This window comes from Centropristis striata, chromosome 16, assembly GCF_030273125.1.
Source record: "Centropristis striata isolate RG_2023a ecotype Rhode Island chromosome 16, C.striata_1.0, whole genome shotgun sequence".
NCBI classification, from domain to species: Eukaryota; Metazoa; Chordata; class Actinopteri; order Perciformes; family Serranidae; genus Centropristis; species Centropristis striata.
In genome coordinates this window covers 11,616,967-11,637,926 of record NC_081532.1, presented here as the reverse complement: position 1 = coordinate 11,637,926, position 20,960 = coordinate 11,616,967, and the positions used below count along the sequence as shown (strand labels likewise).

Below are 20,960 nucleotides of genomic sequence, written 5' to 3'. Positions count from 1 at the left end.
GTCGGTGTTAATAAAAACTCATCAGCTCCACAGTTTTGTTCTTGAATCTCATCCATCCACATGAAGATCTGAAAGACTGGACAGTTGTCGGGGGGGAGAAGCCTGAGTTTGTCCACCAGGGAGCACTAAGATGGCTCGTACCCAGTAGAGGCGCTACTGGGGGGAAACTGAGGACCACAAAACGTCCAGCAGGATATTTTTATTCACAAAAATAAGTGATTAAAAACAGGGTTAAAAGGGGGCAAAGTGATGTTTGTTCAGGAGGCCTTGATGTCTAAAGTAACAGCTGTATTATCTAATTTATTACAGGTGAAGGAGTGATTCACAAGCTTGTTGGCTGTCCACCAGAGAGCCCAGTTCACTGGGATGAATACAGGAAGAATGCCCTTGCTGCTCAGTTTGATAACAGAAGAAGATAACGCAGGGGGAAGGAGCTCTGTGAGGTATTGTGACGAGGTTGTGTGTGTTTGATGCCTGAGAAAAGTACGGAACAAGTGTCTTTAAAAAAAAAGGCTAATGGCTGAAAGGAGAGACTGATATTTCAATGATAATGGAAGGACAAGAGCAGAAAAAAAGAAATGCAGATAGATCTAGGAAGAGGAAGAAAATATGAACTGGAAGAAGCATGTTGAACAAAGAGCAGAGCTAAGGGAGGGAGGGCTGCAGGTGAAGTGGATGAGAGCTAACGACGATCGGGCACACTGAATATTGAGGTAAAGGCTGGCAGGTCTGGTCCTCGTGTGGAGTGGAGCTCACCTGGAGGAAGATGGGCCTTTTAGGCGTACATGGTCAACTGGAGCCACTGAAGATGGGAGAGAGGGAAAAGATACAATAAATATGCTTTATATACCTTTGTACACTGGCCATTTCTTTAAAAAACACATCCAGACATTCTGGATTTTAAATGTCTAACTGATGCATTACAGTGCTGTATAAAAAAAATGTGCATGATAAAGGCTAATATATACTCCACAAGAACAGAAAAAAAACTGTTCACTCCCAGGACTGCAAGAACAATGTTTTGTTTTTGCTGCCGTGGGAAAGAGAACAATTTTGTCTGTTCTTTCTGGTGTGTTTGTAATGACTGGGCCCGCTGGCCTTTAGCTCCATGTGTGTTAAATCATCAAACCCCTGATGACTGACAAGATGCACCTGCAGAGTGACCCACATATAAGGTCCATCATGGGCTGAAACGTTTAAATGGATGACATTTTTTCACCGTCATCACCATAATGTATCAATTAAAAATGTTTTTAAATCCTCTGACACTCTAAGATGCCAGAAGAAGCAATGCTTTGAGAAAAGTCTGGACGTTTTTTTTGGCTTGTTCTTGTTTTTTTTACTTATATATTTTTCTACTTGCAAACCTTTATTTGACTGGTGTTGGTTTTACTGGGAAATTTTGTTTTAATAAAGCTTCCTATTGAATTACACCCAGTTGCTTCATTTAGATACACTTCAGTAGTGACAGGAATACTTAGCCTGAGGTGGGAATCAACACAAACCAGCTGCCTACAGTCTGACTAGCATGTCTTTGTGGCTCTCACCTCCAGGACACTGAGCCTGATTGTACCATCTCCATCCTGATCAAAAGCCTGGAACGCCCCTGGAGATAAAAACAATAAAAACATGTGATCCACGGAAACCAAATGATTTAAAGTGAAACACACAAATTGTTTTGGGAGCTCAAAATGACAACAAAGACATGATAAATGATCCAGTTGGTGATACTTGGGTGTGTTTTTTTTTTCTGTGTACGCTGATAGCGACTGAAATGTTAAAAAATAAAGAGTTCAGTCTCCTTTCTCAGCTTCCCAAATACCCTGAGATCCTTGTAAAAGGGTTTCAACCAAAGGGAAAATGTATTATGGACCTACTTGTTGATGGCTGTTTCCTTTCTTTAGATTTATATTTTTAGCCTCTGGGGAGAGAAACATCTGGACCTACAAGGTGTCAGTTGTTGGTTGTTTCACCTACAAATTCCATTCAAACTTTAAAATGTTTCATGTCTTTCATACATTATGGATTGAATTTAACTTTCAAATCCCATAAAAAACTTCCAGCAATTCTCTGCTCGATGCTGAAAATCTGAAAATTACGGAGTCCCTAAAGGGACATGGTGAAAATAAAATAAAACTTTGGTTTCCTGTGAGCACGAGAAACATTTCTGGTGAGCACGAGATACTTTCTGGTGAGCACGAGAAAGTATCTCGTTATTGGTTTCGTTATCATTTTCAAGCCAATATCGGCCGATACAGATAACGTGCCGATAACATCGTGCATCCCTACTTTTAACTGAATCCAAAAGTCAAGTTTCATGGTTAAAGATAGAAAAATATCACATGAAGCGAAATAGTGACGGAGAGCTGTTAGTAGCACCAGTATTTATGTGAAATCACACGTCAGCGCTGGTGTTTGTGCGGCACCGACTTACTGAACATGGCTTCGAGCCGAACCAGACAGCTGATGAAGCTGTCAAAGTCGATGTTCATGTTCTCGTTTGCGTAGCGCATGGTGATGATGTCGTACAGCTGGTTGTTGAGACGGAAGCCTGAGCGGGACACAAGACACATGACTGTACAGTGAAGACAACATTTAGAGGGTGAGTTCAAGCTGTAAGTTCATCTGCAGCACACACGTTTAATTAATCCAACACATGGCTACAAACAAGCATGTTGACGTCATAAGATATGATTCAATATCATGATATCTTAATGTAGCATTTAGCTAAAAAATACATTTTTAAAAATCAATTCAAGGATCAGGTTACGACTGATATGTTGCAAACTAAAAATACAGCATTAAAAATATATTTTTAAAAAGCTTAAACTGTAGTTTAAATCCTTTTAAAGTACTTAAAAGTGTTTAATAAATGAATATTGTGCAAAAACAATAGCTTTACAGGATAATTTCACCAAAGTTAAAATAATCCCTACTACTATTTGGTCACTCAGATAATTTTGGATATAAAGTCATGGAAAAAATGATTAGACCATTGTTTTCTTCAATTTCTTGTTCATTTTGATGCCCGGTACAACTAAAGGTACATTTGTTTGGACAAATATAATGATAACAACAAACACAGAGTCAATTTAAGCCATTTTCCATGGTTTTCTTGATAATAACCAAAATCATCATCAAGAAAACCATGAAAAATGGCTTAAATTGACTCTTATGAGCTGTTTTTGGTGTTATCATTATATTTGTCCAAACAAATGTACCTTTAGTCGTACCAGTCATTAAAATGAACAAGAAATTGAAGAAAACAATAGTCGTCTAATAATTTTTCAATGACTGTATTTACTGAGGTTTTGAGATATCTGCCTCTGAAACCAGATTAATTGTTACTTTGGATAATATTCAATCTGAGTACAACAACTATTGTATTAAAACAGCAGCAGGAATGTAAAATCACAGATATCTCAAAACATCTCTATGTATCTTTCTTTGAACTGAGAGAAGAGAATAAGAAGAGTTATTACCTGCATCGTTGACAGCGTTCCTCATCTCGTAGCTGTTGATGCTACCAGACTGATCGGCGTTATAGTGCTTAAAGATTCCCTGAAAGAGAGCAAGTGTCAAATGTGCCATATATCACCCTGCTGGGAGTAAATTCATCTTTACAGGCTAATATCCACTGTGAGTAAATAAAAGAGGGAGACTTTATAGTTGGAATGGAAAGCTGATTTCCCACCTGCCACTGTTTGATCTTATTCCACAGATGTCTGAACTCCTGAAGATTGAGTCTACCTGTCCCATCCATCTGAACAGCAGCAGTTAAGACCAAAATGCTCTCACATGTTTAGTCACGCACAAAACAAGCAGCTTCATATTCCAGCAAAACACGACTCTGTGAGCCTAAAACCAGTGATTTAACTAAGTTACATCACATTTTCTGAAGCACTGCACTTACAACAATTTTAGGCACTTGTACTTTAAATTTCAGAGGGAAATGGTACCAAGAAAATACATACAAAAACACGAGGAGGATCTGAAAAAACATGATGTTTTGTTGGAATGACAGAAAACCCATATTTTGATAATAAGTATTGGTTTCAGAAATGTAATTTGCTGCTTTAAAACATTTTTTCAAATAATTTTTATTTATTTTTAATGTTTTTACCACTGGTTGTAAAGGTGTCACTTTGGGCTCTAATTGTGATGGCTTTTCTGACTTTTTGTCACATATAATAATAATAATAATAATAATAATAACAACAATACTCATTATTCTTATTCTTATTCTTATATTTATTTCACCATTTATTTAATGGGAGTTAATTTAATGGATTAATTTCAATCATTTAAATTTTGTTTATTTATATGTAAGGATCCATGTAAATATCATGTTTATGTTAGTTTAATTCATTTTCATTTATTATTATTTATTATATATGATATAGTTGTTTAATTAGTTATATTTTAAGTTTTAAGGTTTTAAAAATAATAATTATTATGAAAACTAAGTGGACCAGGTTATATGAGTCTCATGAGTTCAGAGGTCATGTTGGATAATGACAGATGTAAACATTTAGATCCTTCCAGTGTAACATCCCACTGTTAGTGTTTGTGTGGTGACGTGAGGCCGAGGCCCTGTGAGCGTCCATCACAGACCCTGCCATGGGTCTCGGCAGGTTGTGCCTCCTACAGACAACACAGCCAGCCCGATGCACTCGATACAAAGGATACGTCCATCAGAGCAATCATGCTCCTGCAGCTCTCCAGGCTGAAGCCCTCTGTGTTCAGGTCCTTATCTGGAGGGAGACACAGGGACACGGGACAGAGCGAGATTTAGAGCGCTACACATAAAGACAGAAGGAGTATTTTATATCTGTAGGGAGTTCATTGGAGAGCTTGTCAAATTTTTTTTTTTTTTTGCCTAAATCAACTCCTCATGACGCCGGCCACCTATGGTAAAATCGCCTACATCCTCAGTTGATCAGATCATGTGATTTTACCCCTTGCGTTAAAATGAACAATAAACTGAAGAAAACAAGAGTGGTCTAATAATTTTTTTCCATGACTGTATGTGCATTATAAAATTAATGTTCTGCTAATAAAAAAAGTATAATAAATAAAAAAAAAAAACATTCAACCCACCCTCAATATCCCTGTGCCACAATATAAAATAGACATATACAGAATAAGGGAGTTGAAAAATAAAGCTGCAGCAATATTGTTTTCATATCACTTCAGTTTTTTCTGTCTCTTACCCTTGCAATGTATTTATTCTTATCACCATGTACAAAAAGTACAAAAGTGGACAAAACTGATGATTATGATGTCCAATCATACAGCGAAAAATTCAAGTAAAAGAAAAAAAATTGAGAAAGACTAGAGTCAAAAAATTATATACAAAATATATATGATAGCAAAATTGGTAATAGGTACAAACACACACACACACACACACACACACACACACACACACATAAACAAAATCAAAAAAAGTTTGGACAAATCCCATGTGGTAATGTTGGTAAGTCTAAAAGTTTTAATTTTGCTTCAGTTGTGTTTGATGTAATTGTTTACTATGATGTGAAATAAATGTGATTGGTTGGTTGCTACACTCTCCTTCATCTTCACTGCAACTCAGTTTAGAATAAATAACAAAGAGCAGCTTAAGCTGAGTGTTTCCAGACAATGATGCTCTGATAAAAGGTGCAGTTTAGTTGCTCTAACTCACGTTTGGTGATCACTCTGTTGAGAACATTTTTCAGTTCGTTGGCTGTGATTTCCATGTCCTGTGAGAGACACCAGAGTGGAGGAGGAAACAGTTGAAGAAGAGAAGAGACGGCCATTAAAATTTGACTCGCAGCAGGTTAATGTCTTCAGTTATTAAAGCCTGAATCACAAAGCTACAGGAGAGCTACCGCGTTAATTAGGACTGATTATCTTTAATTAAAGTTTTATGTCCTGTTGTTCTTCTTGTACTCACTTCTCCGGCTATCTCCTGAAAAATAGTCCTGAACTGCTGGTCCTCCTCGCTCTCTTCCCCCGCTGAGGCCGGCGCCGGCTGAGGCGTCATGGAGCCACAAAGAAGAAAGAGATAAAGAGGGAGAGGATGTGAAAGGAAAAAATGTGGAGATAAAGTTTGTGAAAAGGAATACTGTTTATAATATTTGACATTATTAAGGATGAACGGTGAACAAACTGGAGAAACAGCTTTAATTCATGTTTTAATATGACTCAGTTATCTAGGATGTAGAACAATACTGCATTATTGTGCAAGAATAGCTTTGAAATGCTTAGATACAAATGGCAATTTCTATCTTTGTTGGTTGGAATGAATTGAAAAGCTTTGAAAAAAAGCTTTGTCATGCTAATTCTCAATGCACTGCAAATTAAGAGAACGTGAAAATTGTCACATTACAACACAAGCAAATGAAGAAACATTTCCAGTTTGTTGTTAAGAATAAGTGCTCCAAGAAGAAGTACACTGCAAATTATTTGTTTCTTACCAAGATTTTTAAAAAAAACTTAGATTTAGAAGTGTTAGATAGTTTATCTTGTTTTAATTTGTGTTCAACATGCTTATTTCTAGATTAACAATCTTAATTTAAGACATTTTGTCAAGTGAAATGATCTGTCCATGCAGCAAGATAATTTCCCTCTTTTGACCTCAAAATCATGATAAATTTAAAGTGATAAGATGCTTTTTTCGAATTAAACATCCTAACAGTATATTAAGTAGTTTAAATGAAATATTGAGGAAATTAAAATGCTGCTTACATAAATGCATCAATACAAATAATCTAATAATATATTTAGAAAATGTAGAACAATCTGAGTGGGTTCATTGTGCATGAAGAGTACTTTTTTACTTTAGATACTTTAAGTACATTTTGATGCTAATACTTTTGCATTTTAACGCAGTTTTAAGTTTTGAATGCAGGACTTTTACTTGTAGTGGATTAATTTTACAGTATGGTATTAGTACTTTTACTTAAGTACGGGCACTGAATAATTTTTCCACCACTGCTGATGGATAGCTGACTTCAATAACTTCATAAACCACAAATTGTGTGTCGTCAAAAAGGTGAATATGTTTCTTTATTTACTTGTTTTTTTCTTAATTTACACTGCAGTCAGCTCTCAGGACCACCGTTAAATCATCAGCCTTTTTCAGGGAACTGCCGAGAAAGCTCTAATCACTTAATTCTGCAAAGTGATGAAAAGAAATGAACGACACTTACCACTGGATGATCGGCCTCGATCCTGTTCTCTATCTCCCTGAGTGAAGACGAACAAACAGCAACATCAACATCTCATCTGGACCACAAGCCTGCCACTCATCTCTGCACTACAGTCACGTTATCCTCGTCAGGCATTAAACTAACAAATCCTGAGCTCATTGTTGAGATGGAAAACATAACTGATCATAACACCATGTCTGAAGTTTGATAGTCCCATACTCACATTGGACTAAGAGGACAAAATGATTCCACAAACATTCAATGAAGCTGTGAATAAAATGTGTTAGTTCAGTACCACCTGTTGCTTCTTCCAGTCAAGAGAATTGTCTCTTGATTTTTTCTTATTTTGGGCATTGCTGGTTGTTGAAGGCGTCCTCTTCTTGATTTTGCATTAGATGGGGTAGTTAAGTAGTTTATAAATTGCTATGTGAAAACCTTCTGGTGTTCAAGCAGGTTAAAATAATGCTATTAATATTATATTGCTTGTAGAAGTGTTAAATCTAAAGCTATGTTTGCTCCTCAGTGTGAGCTGTTTGTCTTGCACATCCATCATCCCCACGGTCCGTCAGAGTGCAGGCCGGCTCTGCATGCTGTCTGGTCCTCCAGGGCAGCAGGTGGTGGATGTTTGTTGAGGCTTGAATGTGCAGTATTGAATATTTTGAAAGTTTACCGGAGCATGCCCAAATCTGAAGTCGCTTGTCCTAAAAAAGATTCCATAACAGCTTCGAACTGGGGCCGATTTCTTCCAGTTCTACAAATCAAATCGCCGTTAAAATTGTTTGTTCTTGGTGGTTTGTGTCCCACCCGCCAAGCACCCCGACAAAACCCCACCCTCATTAACAAACACACAAACCCGCACTGTACAATGCACATGGAGGGAGGATACATCACTGTTACACTTTGTGTAAATCTTTGCTAAATCAATCCTGCTTCTGCTAATTAAAATATGAACAAGTAGGGCTGGGCATTGTTGGACATTTGGCTTTGTGACGGCTCACTAAGACTTGCAACACTGTCGAACACTTCTCTTAAAAATGTATATTTTATTATATTAGAAAATGTGACTTTGAGCCCAAACTAATAATTTGTCAGTTGCAGAGGAATTTAAATCGATTTGATTCGAACAGGATTGAAAAAAATGCAGCTCAACTGTTTTGTTTGATTCCTCTATACATGTCAATCTGGGTTTTAAATGTTCTTCTGCATATATAGTTACATGGAAGTTACATGGGAGCATTGAACTGAAAAGATTAGTCAATTTGCTTAACCAGTAGAGCTGCACAATTAATTTGAATTTTACCAAAATTGCAATATGCACTACTGTAATATCCAGATTATAGGAGGACAATAGTGAGAACATGCATAATACATCTCAAAATATCATTTTTGTAATATATTTTTGTAATTGTGGTGCTGCAGAGACATCTAGAACTATAAGTCGTATTATAGAGACTGAAAAAATCATTTAAAAAAATCTTTTGAAGCTTTTTGTTATCCAGAAAAAGAAAAAATCTGCAACTATTTTGATGCATTTTTAAGCAAAAGTGCCAAATATTTGCTGGTTTTCAATGTCGTACATGACAGCGAAATGAATAAATATCTACAAGTTTTGTTTGAAGACGAAATTGCGCTTAATGTATAAATTTAACGGATTAATAAATGATCAATCGATAATGAAAATATGGTTAGCTGGAGCTGAACCAAGTGTTGCAGTTCATTGTGAAGTGGAAATCACAACTTTGTTTTTCAAAAGTGCACTAAAAACAATCTCGATGTAAAGCCAAAATTAATTAATTACTTTTTTAAACCGACTAATATCAATCAATGCCAAGAACCAATATGTTACAAGCTGTGTTTCAATGCCCAGCCCGACTCAGAAACATCAACATCAATGGAGTAAATAACAACTAACAAACATTATCTACATGATTCTAACAGGGACAGAAACCTGGTACCTACTCCCTCCTGTCACCCAGCTCGCCCCCTGCAGGCCACCCTGCCCGCCCCCACCCACTCACTCTGAGGTGTTCCTCTTTTCAGAGAAGACTCGCAGGATGAACTCTCCCTCCTGGTGCGGCTCGTACGTGGAGGGGACGATGACGTACTCCCCGGGGGTCAGCCGGAAGCGCTGGGTCACCTCGCGCAGGTTGATGTAGGACTTGCAGCGAGCTTTGGAGGAGTTGAACAGGAAGAAGTCCTTCTGCATGTGCTGCTTGTTCCCGTGCATCTGGAGGGGGGAGTCACAACAGAAACATAGAAGATGTTGAATTAAAGCAGTTCTGACACTCACATTGTAGCATAAAACTAAGAAAAATACTATGATGGTTCATCCCAGGTTCATCAAGGCAAGGACGATTGTATAAAATTGGTGATGATAATAAAAATAATGAACATACGATATATAAAAAACAAACAGTAGGAGGTAATTAACTTGCACACTGCTGCTCCTCATGAGAGTTTTGTTTCCTTACCTCCTTTGGCACCTGGAAAGAAACAGAGACAACATCAGTGTTTGTGTCATTTAAGGCTGCAAATTAAAAGCTAATTTCTTCAACGGTGTCATTATAAATTCTGTTAAAGAATAAGTGACATTCAAAAAATGCAATTACATGTTTGAATCTGAAACTAGAACAAATAGCAATTTATTTATTTAATCATCGTTCAATGCTGCAGGATTATAGAACATGTCATGATCATCATCAGCAAAAATATATTTATTTTCAGAATTTTTAGCCCTTTCAAATTATCTAAGAAATACGTGTACATTTTATAGTGATGATCAGGACTTTAATTGGTTAAAAGATTTTATACATATTTGAATACATTGAAAGTGAAAAAATATCCATATATAATATTTATATAGCACTTTTTAAGAAGTGAACATTTTCTGCACCAAGGGTAAAAGGTGGGGTATTTTTTTTATAAACTCACACTGCTCAAAAATTAACAATGCATTAAAATCAATGTTGTTGGCAATTACTGACGTATCCAAGGATCTATTAATCCCCCCCATAAAAATTCAGTTTGCCCTTATTATATAGAAAATATTTCATATTTTGTGTTTTTATCATTCAAAACATGTCCTAAAAGGGCATTACAGGGTTAAAATTATTTAAGAAATACATGTACATTTTATAGGTATGATCAGGACTGAAGTTGGTCAAAAGATTTAATGCATTGAAAAAAAAATCATATATAATATTTTTTTTGCATTTTTTTAGAAGTGAATTTTTTTTCACCAAGGATAATACATTGACATTTTCTGAAGGGGGGCGCAAGGGTTTAATGTGAGTTTGTTACATAATGCAACTTTTTTATGAATAAATCAACACTGAATTTGAATAATTTTCTCTGTAGTAAATGCTAGGACGGAGATTTCTTTTACAGTCTGGGAGCTTTTGACGCACATCAAACACTGCGGCGCTCTATAATACAGCAGCAAGATCTCTCGTGAAAACCAGGAAAATAGCATGTATTTGCCCCATTGGGCAAACATGAGAAAATGGCTCATTCTGGTGGAATGGTTTTAATGTGTTTTAAAGGGGACATGCTTGTCATTATAGGTCTGAGTGTCTGTGTTTTGGCTTCACAGTTTATTATAGACTTATTAAAGGGCTGAGGTTGAAATTCAGAAAAAAAAAACATAGAACACGTTTGTCAAAATGTAGGTCATGTGCAGTAAAAGAACCAAAATGAGCGAAACAAAAAAAATATGTCCCTAGTGATGCAGTCTATGTATAATAAAAAACACCTAAATGCTTTTGGGAAATGTTTGTCAAACATTTGACCAAATCTGTCACACACGGGACCTCTTTCACATTTTGACTTGTCATGATAGGAAAAGCACAGGTGAAACTGATAATATTAACGATGGCTCAGTTCCATTAAGTGTCCCAGTAAGTGATTCCCTTGAGTCAGCATACACAATACTAGGACCTCCCCTAAACTGAATGCAGCCGTCATTAATGTCATTAAACACACTTGTGCTTTTCTTCTGTGACAGGTCAAATGTCTGCAGTGAAAGGAGTCTATCTCTCCATGGTGATTAAGAGCAGGAAACCTCATAGATGGCGAATCCGATGGTGAACAGGTTGGCTCCCATCTTGCGCTCTTTCCGCCTGTTCTTCTGCATCAGAGCCACCACGAAGGTGCAGCCCACCTCGTTGTCCTCGGGGTCGTCGTCCTCCTCCAGCAGACGCAGGCGGTACTGAGGGTTCGTCCAGAAAGTGTCTGCAGGACAATAAGTGTGAATTTAGATAGATAGATAGATAGAGAGATAGAGAGATAGAGAGATAGATAGACTTTATTTATACCAAGCTGGGAAATTACAGTGTAGCAGCAGCATTACACACAGAGACAATGACAACACAATTAAATAAAAAGAACAACCTAGGCATACTTCAAGCAATAAAATATAAAAATACAATAAAAATACAATAAAAAAATTAATTAAAAAAATGTTTAGTTAATTTTCCTGCATTGATCTTCAACACAGTTTTTAATACGTATTTTAATCAGGTTGAGATTGAGGTACCTGGGTAGTTCCTGCAGCCTCCAGCAGAACAGCCTCTCACCCAGCGACCCTCGTTCACAGAAACGGTCCACTTGTGAATCTTATCGTCCTCCAGAGCGTCAGGGGTGAGGTTACAGATCTCAATCTTAGTGTAGTTCTTCTTGAAGTCCTCAAATGACATCCTATCAGAGATCGAGACCAGATCTGGATAATATCTGTACATCTACAGTTCAGCAATGAAACATTCCAGACCTAAAATGTTATGCTGATAAAAGAAGGAAAGACAAAACCCAAAGCTGTCTTAAAATAATTGTAATAATTGTAAATTAAATTTGTCTTTTGTTCCTTTCAATGCCCTATCAACTAAAAAAATGACAATTTGCAGATAAACATAAGATTCTGTTCATTAAATCCACATTTCCCAGCTGCAGTGAACCAGTTCTTACCAGAACTCTCCATCCTCGGCACTCTGGTGCTGCAGCTTCTCTTTTTCAGATTTGGACAGTGTGGCCCACTCCTTAGAGCTGTCAGAGAGGTAATAAATAAATAAAAAAATATTAGACATCATGATTGTACCCTCTGGAGTCCATATATTTATTGAAAATGCACATGTTTTATTTACAGTAATGACTTTATTTATATATGATATGTAGACAAGCTGAGAAAGCCAGTTGAAAGTACAATCATAGGAGCTTTCACAGTGTGACATTTATGTTTCTAGACCATTTTTAAAATGTGAATTTTCTTTCTACAATGAAAACTATTACTATTTTTAATTTACATGCAAATAGACTGTTTTGTAGTTTTATTATTTATTATTTTTTTCTGCTCTTTTTGTGTGTATAAATGGTAAAAAAAAAAAAAAAAGGTACATTTCCATTTCATTTGTATTTTGGGTTCCTGGCAGCTTTATACTTTAATTAAAATAAAATGAAAAATCAGACTGATAGCCATGTTTGTGTGGAGAAAAAGGAGCCATGCATGTGATGTATGGACAGACTGAAAGATGCTAAACAGAGACAGAAATTAACGCATAGGGAGTTGACAAATTTGAACCAACATCTTCTGGACTTCAGAGGTTTAAACTCTATCTCCTCTGTAACACAAACTAGGGCTGAAAATTAGAGACTGAATAAAGAGTAAAGATGGCTACTTGTCACTCCAGGGGCCGTTCCACTCCACTTGACCCCACGGGTTCCTGAGACGCACCAGACGGACTTTAGTCTCCTTGTGCTGAGACGATTTGCACTGAAGGAAAAACAGCAGCAGTGAAGATTCTCATATATAAACCCAGACTTACAGACAATGTATTTACTTAATATGAAAGCAGAATTAGTGAATCTAATCGCTGTTCCATCAGTACATGAAACACAATACTGTTATTGTTGTTTACCTCCTCCACTGCCGTCACAGAGTAGGCGTGACCCTTCACAAGTCCCGTCACAGTACGAGTCTCAAAGCGAGCTGGAACCAGTGACTGCAGACACACAGAATACATGTTCATCAATCATTTATATTGGATAAATACTGCAAAAAAAGCCAGCATTCATTTAAAGTAAAGCTCTTAAAAGATGCAGATGGTTTACAGAATCTTTTCAATCAGTTCTTAAAAAGTACCATATAGCAGAGTCAATTTTTTATTTAAAATTTTAACTTTATATATATTTTAACACTGCCTCCTGCTATTTATATGCTGATTGCATTTCCTTCAAATACGTCACTTTATCTTGTGATATGTTTTTAGTTCTACTAAAGGTCGACAATGGAAATAAGCCTTCAAACTTTATTGTGTTTTTATCCTCTGTGAATTGTAAGTTATATTGTAACTGTAGTACAGAGTTATATATATTCTATTTATCATCAAATAAAATATTTTTTTTTTTTTATGCTCACACATAATTTTATTTTCAATGTTTCCAATCTGTTTTATTTTATTATGATTTACTTTTTATTTATTTATTTTTATTATTATTATTATTATTAATAATAATAATAATATTAATAATAATATTTTGACTGTAGTTATCTCATATTATTTTAGGGTATTTTATTCAGTTATTAAATATAATTAATTATTATATATATATATATATATATATATATATATATATATAATTAAAAAAAAATACAACTTGCACAGAAAAAAATATATTAAAGTGTCTTCAATGCAGCATGACATCGCTGGTCTTTCAAAACAAAAACAAAAAAGAGAAATCACAGTCTTCATCCTCGCTATCAGAGTTACATATAAATAAATAAAACAACTCTGACTCACATCAATGGAGCAGCCCATGAGGGAGCCTCTCTCCAGAGCTTTCTTCATGATCTTGTAGAGTTCTTTGGGAGCTTCTTTCATCTCGTAGAACTCAGTGACTCCGCCAGTGAAATCCTCCATGGCCTCCGTGGTGTTTCCTCCCTTCAGGGCCTCGTAGGAGCCGTGCAGCCTGGACAGAAGTCATATTAATGTTCAGACCTTCAGTTCTTTTATTAAGACATACCAATGTATCAATCTGATTATAAGTCTGAATTATGTTTTTTTTTTTTTTATTTGACCCTGATTTTTAGAGAGAGCCCGACCGATATGTGATTTTTTGAGACCAATGCCGATACTGATCTTAGAGCGGAAAAATTAATTGATAACCAAAATACTGGCCGATATAGTAATTTTAAAAACTGGAATAAAAATAAACCTTTTTCTATGTGGATTGTGCACCGATTTTACACCACCCTGCAAATGCACCCAGAGAGCTACTTTCTCAAACATAAACTCAATTGCTCAATTGCTGACTATTAAAAAAAAGAAAGAATAAAATAAATTAATTAATTAATATCTAAAACCATTTCTAAATCACATCACAAGAACATTTTCTGCATTATATATTGTGTAAAAAATGTTTTCATAATAGCACATATCGAACAGCATATATACTCATACTGATATGCCTTGGATAAGCCAATATCTGCCAATAATATCTGTCAACCCATATACAGGTGCATCTCAATAAATGAGAATATCATAGAAAGTCTATTTATGTCAGTAATTCAAATAAAAAAAAAAGTGGAAATAACACATTTAATAGATCCATTACACACAGAATGAAACATTTCACGTCTTAATTTATTTAATTTCTTCTAATTATAATGATTAGGGCTTACATTTAATGAAGACCTAAAATTCAGTGTCTCAAGAACAATTTTAAAAAGTATCTTTATTATCGAACATTTGGCCTCTGAAAAGTCTGTCCATCTATATGACTCAATACTTGGTTGGGGCTATTTCACTTGAACTCCTGGAAATGGACTTTTCCATCATATTCTAATGTATTGGGATGCATCTGTATCTGTCAGGCTCTATTAGAGGCAGACTCTCCAGTTAAAAGAAGTTACTTTTTCCTTCTATTATTTAGGTCCAATCTGATTAGTAGTTTGTTTATGTGCCAAAACGACTGATTGCACCCCAAAAATTCAACTTGGAACAAAAAAAGTCTGGAAAAATTGTAAAAACTGCTAACATACTCTATGTAGCTACAACAAAATACAGCTACAGCTTGTCAAAACAAGAAGAAATGTTTTGTGTATAACTGTTTCTTCAAAGTAAACTCCTCCACTACAGAATAAAACAGTTGAGCACTCACTTGGCGTAGGCTTTCTCCAGCAGGGCGCTCCAGAACTCGTTCCTCTCAGCGGACTTAGTGAAGACCAGCTGGTTGTTGAAGGTTGGGATACGGTCATCGATGACCACATCGACCCAGTCGCCATAACGCCAGAACTGAAGCACAGAAGGAGGAGATTTCAAACACCTGAATCAGACTTACATCAGCATTTTTCAGCAATTGTCACGAATAAATGTTGTTTTCTTCATCTGTTTCAGTAAACTTTACTCTATGGAGGATAAGATGCTGAAGGAAGGACTGAATATCTGATGATGAGACGGTTGTTTCTGACCTGGAAGTGGAAGATGCCTCCGTAGCCCTCTGAGAAGCTCTGCTCCTGAGGAACAACACGGTACAGCAGCTTCTCATTCAAGGTGAGACAAGCGATGGCAGCCAGCAGCCAGCAGTCACCTGAACACAGGAGATCATTTCATTCAAGTCACTTGAACACAACTAGAACATGTTTTTTGTTTTACTTTATTGCCATTGACAACAATGAGCATTTTATTACCATTACAGAACAAAATAGCCTTGAGGGTGGGTATTATTTAACTAATATAATCAATAAATGATGGCCAACTCTTTTTAAAAATAGGGTTTTAGTTATAGCTGATGCACTCCTTCAGGTAAACAGGTTTAACTTTTTGCAACCATTGAAAAGTCGAGGAAGCTTCATCCAATTTTTTTTTCTTGCATTAATCAGCAAATGATGTAACATTCATCTTAGTAGACCTGTGATCAGGAAGCACATCCAGTAAAAAATAACAGCGGCGCCGAGGGAATGTCCTTTTCCAGAATCCTCTCCATTTCTCCTTTAATGTATTTTCCAAAATGTCTGTATTTTTGGGCGGTCCCAAATAATAAGGTCACCTCCCATACCACAGTCTCTCCAGCATTTGTTTGTAGGATTGGTTTTGAACATGCAGGAACGTAAACCTTCCAGACAAATTAAATTCTAACACGTTTTCATACAGAGAAGCAATGGGATGTGCTGCTTGGTTGGGAAGAATTGAAACTTGTATCTTGAGTCAAACACATGTTATTCCTTTATTTTAACCTTCCTCTTATGTAAGCTTTCTGTTACTATCTCTTATGTTAACGGGTTGGTTTTGACCCTTAAATGATCCATAAAATACCCTTTAAAAAATTATTTTTCGTCCAATATGTTTCTTAACTCTTGGTGACCTTGGTAGACTTCTTTATACATTAAAAGATTAGTTTTGATATTTTTTGTGTGGCCCCCTGGGCCTTTTTGACAGCATACCCCTTGTTTTTAATTAAAAAAAAATCGAAAAATGAACCTCAAGATTATTATATAAAATAATGTTATAAAGTTATGTTACCTCACTATTACTGAGGGGGCATTAGAAGACATCTAAAATTAGTGTTTTCTTTTAATATTAACTACAGCAACATCTATGGTGTTACGGGTAAATTTTGACCCATATATATTTTACTTAATATTGTTTTATAATTTTATATTCTAACTGAAACAACACAAACGTTATCATTTTCGCCAGGGAATTTTATAATTTAGTGAAATTGATTTTTTGTTTTATTTTGTTTAAATAGAGGTTCCTGACAAAGTCAAAAAGCCTTAATTCAGTAAGAAAAAGATGTGTGGTACTTTTGTGCATTTAAAACTTAAAACGGGTCGGTCCTTAACACAGGAGGAAGGTTAACTCCATGTTGCTCATAGATTTAATTCAGCATATTGCTGGTGTTCCAAACTGCACTTTCAAATAATCATTTAATTGACAGCAGCACTGTTGATTGTTGATCTTTTTTCTTGAAATGGAGCCGCGCTTTGAACCGTTTCTTCCTCTGCGGCATGACTTCCTGTCGCAAGTTTCCAGCAGTGTAGCCGCATGAGCTTGACGTGTTTGTTTTGCAGCGTGCAACTGCAAGGAATTGATAAACACGGAGGGACAAAATTCCGATGGAATCGGACAATTTGTTGACCCGATTCTTCAATCTAATCTGTGCCAGAATATGTAGGAACTTAAAACATTTTAAAACCAATTTCAAAATGTACTGAAACTCAGTGTAAATCCCAGCAAAGTAGGGATGGGAATGGAAAACCATTTAGAGTTGAGAACTGGTTCCAAACTCACCGACCCATCGGAATCGTTTGTCTACGAGTTATCTAGTCTAGAGTGGGAACACCAACAATATGATGATACATCTTTCTACTAACAACCTGTGTAGACCCATTTTTCTTTTAGTTTTTTTTTTTACACAGAATCAATAAGGGACTCTATAAAGAATCTGGCTGATAAGCAGAATCAATAATGGCATTCCCATCCCAACAGCACAGGTGTTATATGTTCATATTTCCTTCACAAAGAACATGTACCTTTTCACCGATTGTGACAAAACAAAAACAAAGGCCGACAAGAACTTCTCTGCTTGACATTTTTTTGTTTTGCTGGAGGAAAAGACCGCCGCTGAGTGCTGACGTTTGTGTTTTCTGATTGTCCAGGTGTGTGACAGGGTGGAAACAATGTAAGTTTTTTCTAACAGGGAATGGTTAACAGTGTCTGCCAGGACCTTTGTCCCTTTGGTCCCCTTTTATTTGCAGTCTGAACTGAACAACAATGAGAAGTGCTGCTGGTTGGATTCCCTTCCAAAAGAATAAGCACAATATGGGGAGGCCGCAGCTGCAGCAGAGAGGCCGTGTGCGGGGGATCCACGGGGTATTTGCTACCCTGTAACCCCCCAGAGCTGGACTGAATGTTGAATACACTCAGATACAGTATACACAGCCCACCTTACACAGTCCCATCAGCCTGTATGTGTCACCTTGTGTGTTTTTGCTTCAGTCAGTGACTTTCAACACCTACAAACAGTCAATGCACCACAAAACAATGACAGGACAGTGTTTAAGTGTTTTTATGTGGATTTCTTCCTTTTACCATTCCACAGATGTGTTAGTCTTGTTATTTTTACTCATTAACTTTAACCTAATGTAATGTAATGTAACCTGGGGTTGATTTGAGTCTATTATCATTGAAACTTTCCTTCTCAGGTGTTCACTGTAGTTTAATGCACAGAAAATCTATATACAACTCATCCTCACTTCAAAACGTAGAAAACATGAATGTCAGTAGCCACTGTGTTGCTGTGATGTATGTTAAATGTTTGAAAGAGGCATCTTTTACCAAGATCTCCCTGGCAGATGTCTGTCCTACTGGCTCCTCCAACAATGAACTGAGGGTTCTCACAGATTTCCTGTAGACAATAAGCAAAAACAGTCAACCAATTAATAATCTCATATCAGCTTTTAGTCTGATTTTGGACTGATGGTATAGTATGCTGGGGTTTTTTTTGGCAAATACTAACAAGAAAAGTAAGAAAACATCCATTATATTAGAGCCATTAAGCCAAAAAATAGTTTAAAAAAAATAAATCATAAAAACACTGCAGCATTACAGTAAATTAATTCCAATCCATCCTTTTGGGGCGTATTTTGATCCCATCTGTATCTCCAGGTAAAATCCCACAGCAGCAGCTAGTTTTCCATGAAGGTTTGATGTTTCCGTGTATGAAAAATAACGTCCCACCTCCCACCTGTGTGATCCATCCCCTCTTTATTTAATTTTGGTGTCCATGCGGCTACCTCCCCCCTCACCGTCCTCCTACCTTGGGCCTCTTCCAGACGATGTTCTTGACCTTGTTGGACTTGTGTCCGAGCTCCTTGAAGCCCAAAGACTCCACAGTGGCCGGGAAAGACTCATCCTCAAACAGGCTCTTCCTCTGAAGACTCTCCTGTCTCAGGTTACCGAAGTCCTGGCCGTTGAAGCGGACGGGCTTGTTCAGAGACCCTTCCCCGTCTCTCCTCTCCCTCTCCCGGATCAACCGGTCACAAAAAAAGCCAGACGGTGTATAGGGCATCTCGTCTCAGCTGACTTTTTTTTTTTTTAAAACCGGCTTTTGCCACTTGTACTAAAGTCTTACAAGCCTAAAAACCCTGGCATAAATCCAAACAGCTAATGTCTGATTGGCTCTTTCTTTGTGTGACGTCCCCCTCCACTTCGTCACAGAGTAGATGCAAAAGCTCGGTGTGAAAGACTCTACATGCATTCACCTTTGCATTACCATGCACATACACACATATGCACAGAAACTCACACATCACATAAACGTCTATTTGTTGCTTTCCCATTGGCTGAACTGAACAATGATCTCTCCCTGGCTGTGGTGCTCCAGTGCCATCATTGTTGGGTGACACAAAGGCCAGCGGGCCACGCCAGAGTGCATGTAAAGAGTGGTCGGTAGATGCCCTGCCTCAGCAGAAGGCATTCAACCCCTTTAAACCTATTCTCAATGGAGCTCTGCATTGAGCAGTCTCAGCATAACTAGAGCAGGCTAATGCTACGAAGAGGAGTATCATCCATTTTTAGCAAGCGACAAATTCTATCTGATGTTTTGGGAGTTGTTAATGTGTAGAGTTGTGAGTTTGGGAGTTGTATTGCAGTAGATCACCCTGTCTTAAAGAGCGGTTAACAGCTAAAAACTCACAACGTTTAGTGTGACGTGACAGTCTTTTCCTATCAGATATGATTGACTTTCTGGTAGGAAAAACACAGAATTTCTGGGATGAAAATACAACAAAATAATTGTGAAAAGCCCCATTTAAAATGTAGAATATTTGCAAAAAGGACTGATATTGGTCTTATTGTTATCTGATTTTGGACTGATGGTATTGAATTTTGTGATTTTGGTAAATACTGACGGATGAATAAAGTAGAGAAGTTAGAAAACATCCATTATATAAGAGCCATTAAGCCAAAAATATGATTGACTTTCTGCTGGAAAAAAGACAGAATTTCTGGGATGAAAATAGAACAAGATATTTGTGGAAAAACCCCATTTACAATACAGAATATTTGCACAAAGGCTTGATATCTGTCTTATTGTTATCTAGTCCTGTTAATGCTGTTGCTTCTCAGCCTCCCAGTAAGTCTCCAACTCATTTTTTTTGTGGATTATAGACTTATTTCTCCCTGATTCATATATTACCTTTTCTCTCCACATATTTCTCTTTTCCTCCTCTTATAAAGCAGCTTTTAACTTTTGTTATGAAACACACTCTATCACTAAAGTGTTCTTCCGTCATAGATCATACATTATTATTAAACTGTGTATAAAACTGGTAAGCTTCAACATTTATTATAACTAAACAAGAAATATACACCTTGTTATTATAAATCTCATAGTACTCTATTATAAAATAAAAGTACTTTCAAAGGATATGTTATAACTTATATTTTACATTTAGATCCCATTGTTTCTCTTGTATAAGTGGGAAATGAAAAATAAATATATATTCTCTAATGGGTGACCAGAATGTGTGAGTTGCTTTCTATTGTTGTTGGTTTTTGTTGTTAATGTTAATTCAGGCTATATATTCAACAATTAAACCTTTTCTTTTTTAGAAAAAGTATGATTGTTTATTTTTTATTTATCTTTGTGTTTCTATTATTTTTTACTTTAAATTGATTTACTTTATTTATTTAGTTTATTTTTATAGATTTTTTTTTACAAATTGTAAAATAAAAAAATTGTAATTTGACTTGTATAGTTAAAATCATGATT

General features: G+C 36.4%; 1 protein-coding gene across 1 annotated transcript; it reads right to left on the bottom strand.

Annotated features, from left to right (window-relative positions):
• Positions 1 to 186: 186 nt before the first annotated feature.
• capn3a (calpain 3a, (p94)) lies at positions 187 to 20,801 on the bottom strand. The gene is made up of 21 exons (XM_059353571.1): positions 19,005 to 20,801; positions 18,524 to 18,593; positions 15,655 to 15,773; positions 15,345 to 15,478; positions 13,985 to 14,153; positions 13,103 to 13,186; positions 12,863 to 12,957; positions 12,156 to 12,233; positions 11,731 to 11,891; positions 11,257 to 11,426; positions 9,668 to 9,679; positions 9,215 to 9,423; positions 7,197 to 7,233; positions 5,939 to 6,016; positions 5,687 to 5,744; positions 4,690 to 4,754; positions 3,695 to 3,763; positions 3,483 to 3,561; positions 2,435 to 2,551; positions 1,548 to 1,606; positions 187 to 802 (listed from the first exon to the last, which is right to left on the bottom strand). The coding sequence occupies exons 1-21, from the start codon at positions 19,254 to 19,256 to the stop codon at positions 776 to 778; spliced, it is 2,142 nt and encodes a 713-aa protein (XP_059209554.1). The 5' UTR covers positions 19,257 to 20,801; the 3' UTR covers positions 187 to 775.
• Positions 20,802 to 20,960: the final 159 nt, after the last annotated feature.

What these genes read in the sequence shown, in the direction of transcription:
- capn3a (XM_059353571.1), bottom strand. Translation starts at nt 19,256, where the DNA reads ATGCCCTATACACCGTCTGGCTTTTTTTGTGACCGGTTGATCCGGGAG. An exon ending in CATCTGCCAGGGAGATCTTG is followed by an intron (nt 15,774 to 18,523) that starts GTAAAAGATGCC and finishes TCCTGTGTTCAG; the next exon opens with GTGACTGCTGGCTGCTGGCT. An exon ending in TCGGCTCGAAGCCATGTTCA is followed by an intron (nt 1,607 to 2,434) that starts GTAAGTCGGTGC and finishes TTTTATCTCCAG; the next exon opens with GGGCGTTCCAGGCTTTTGAT.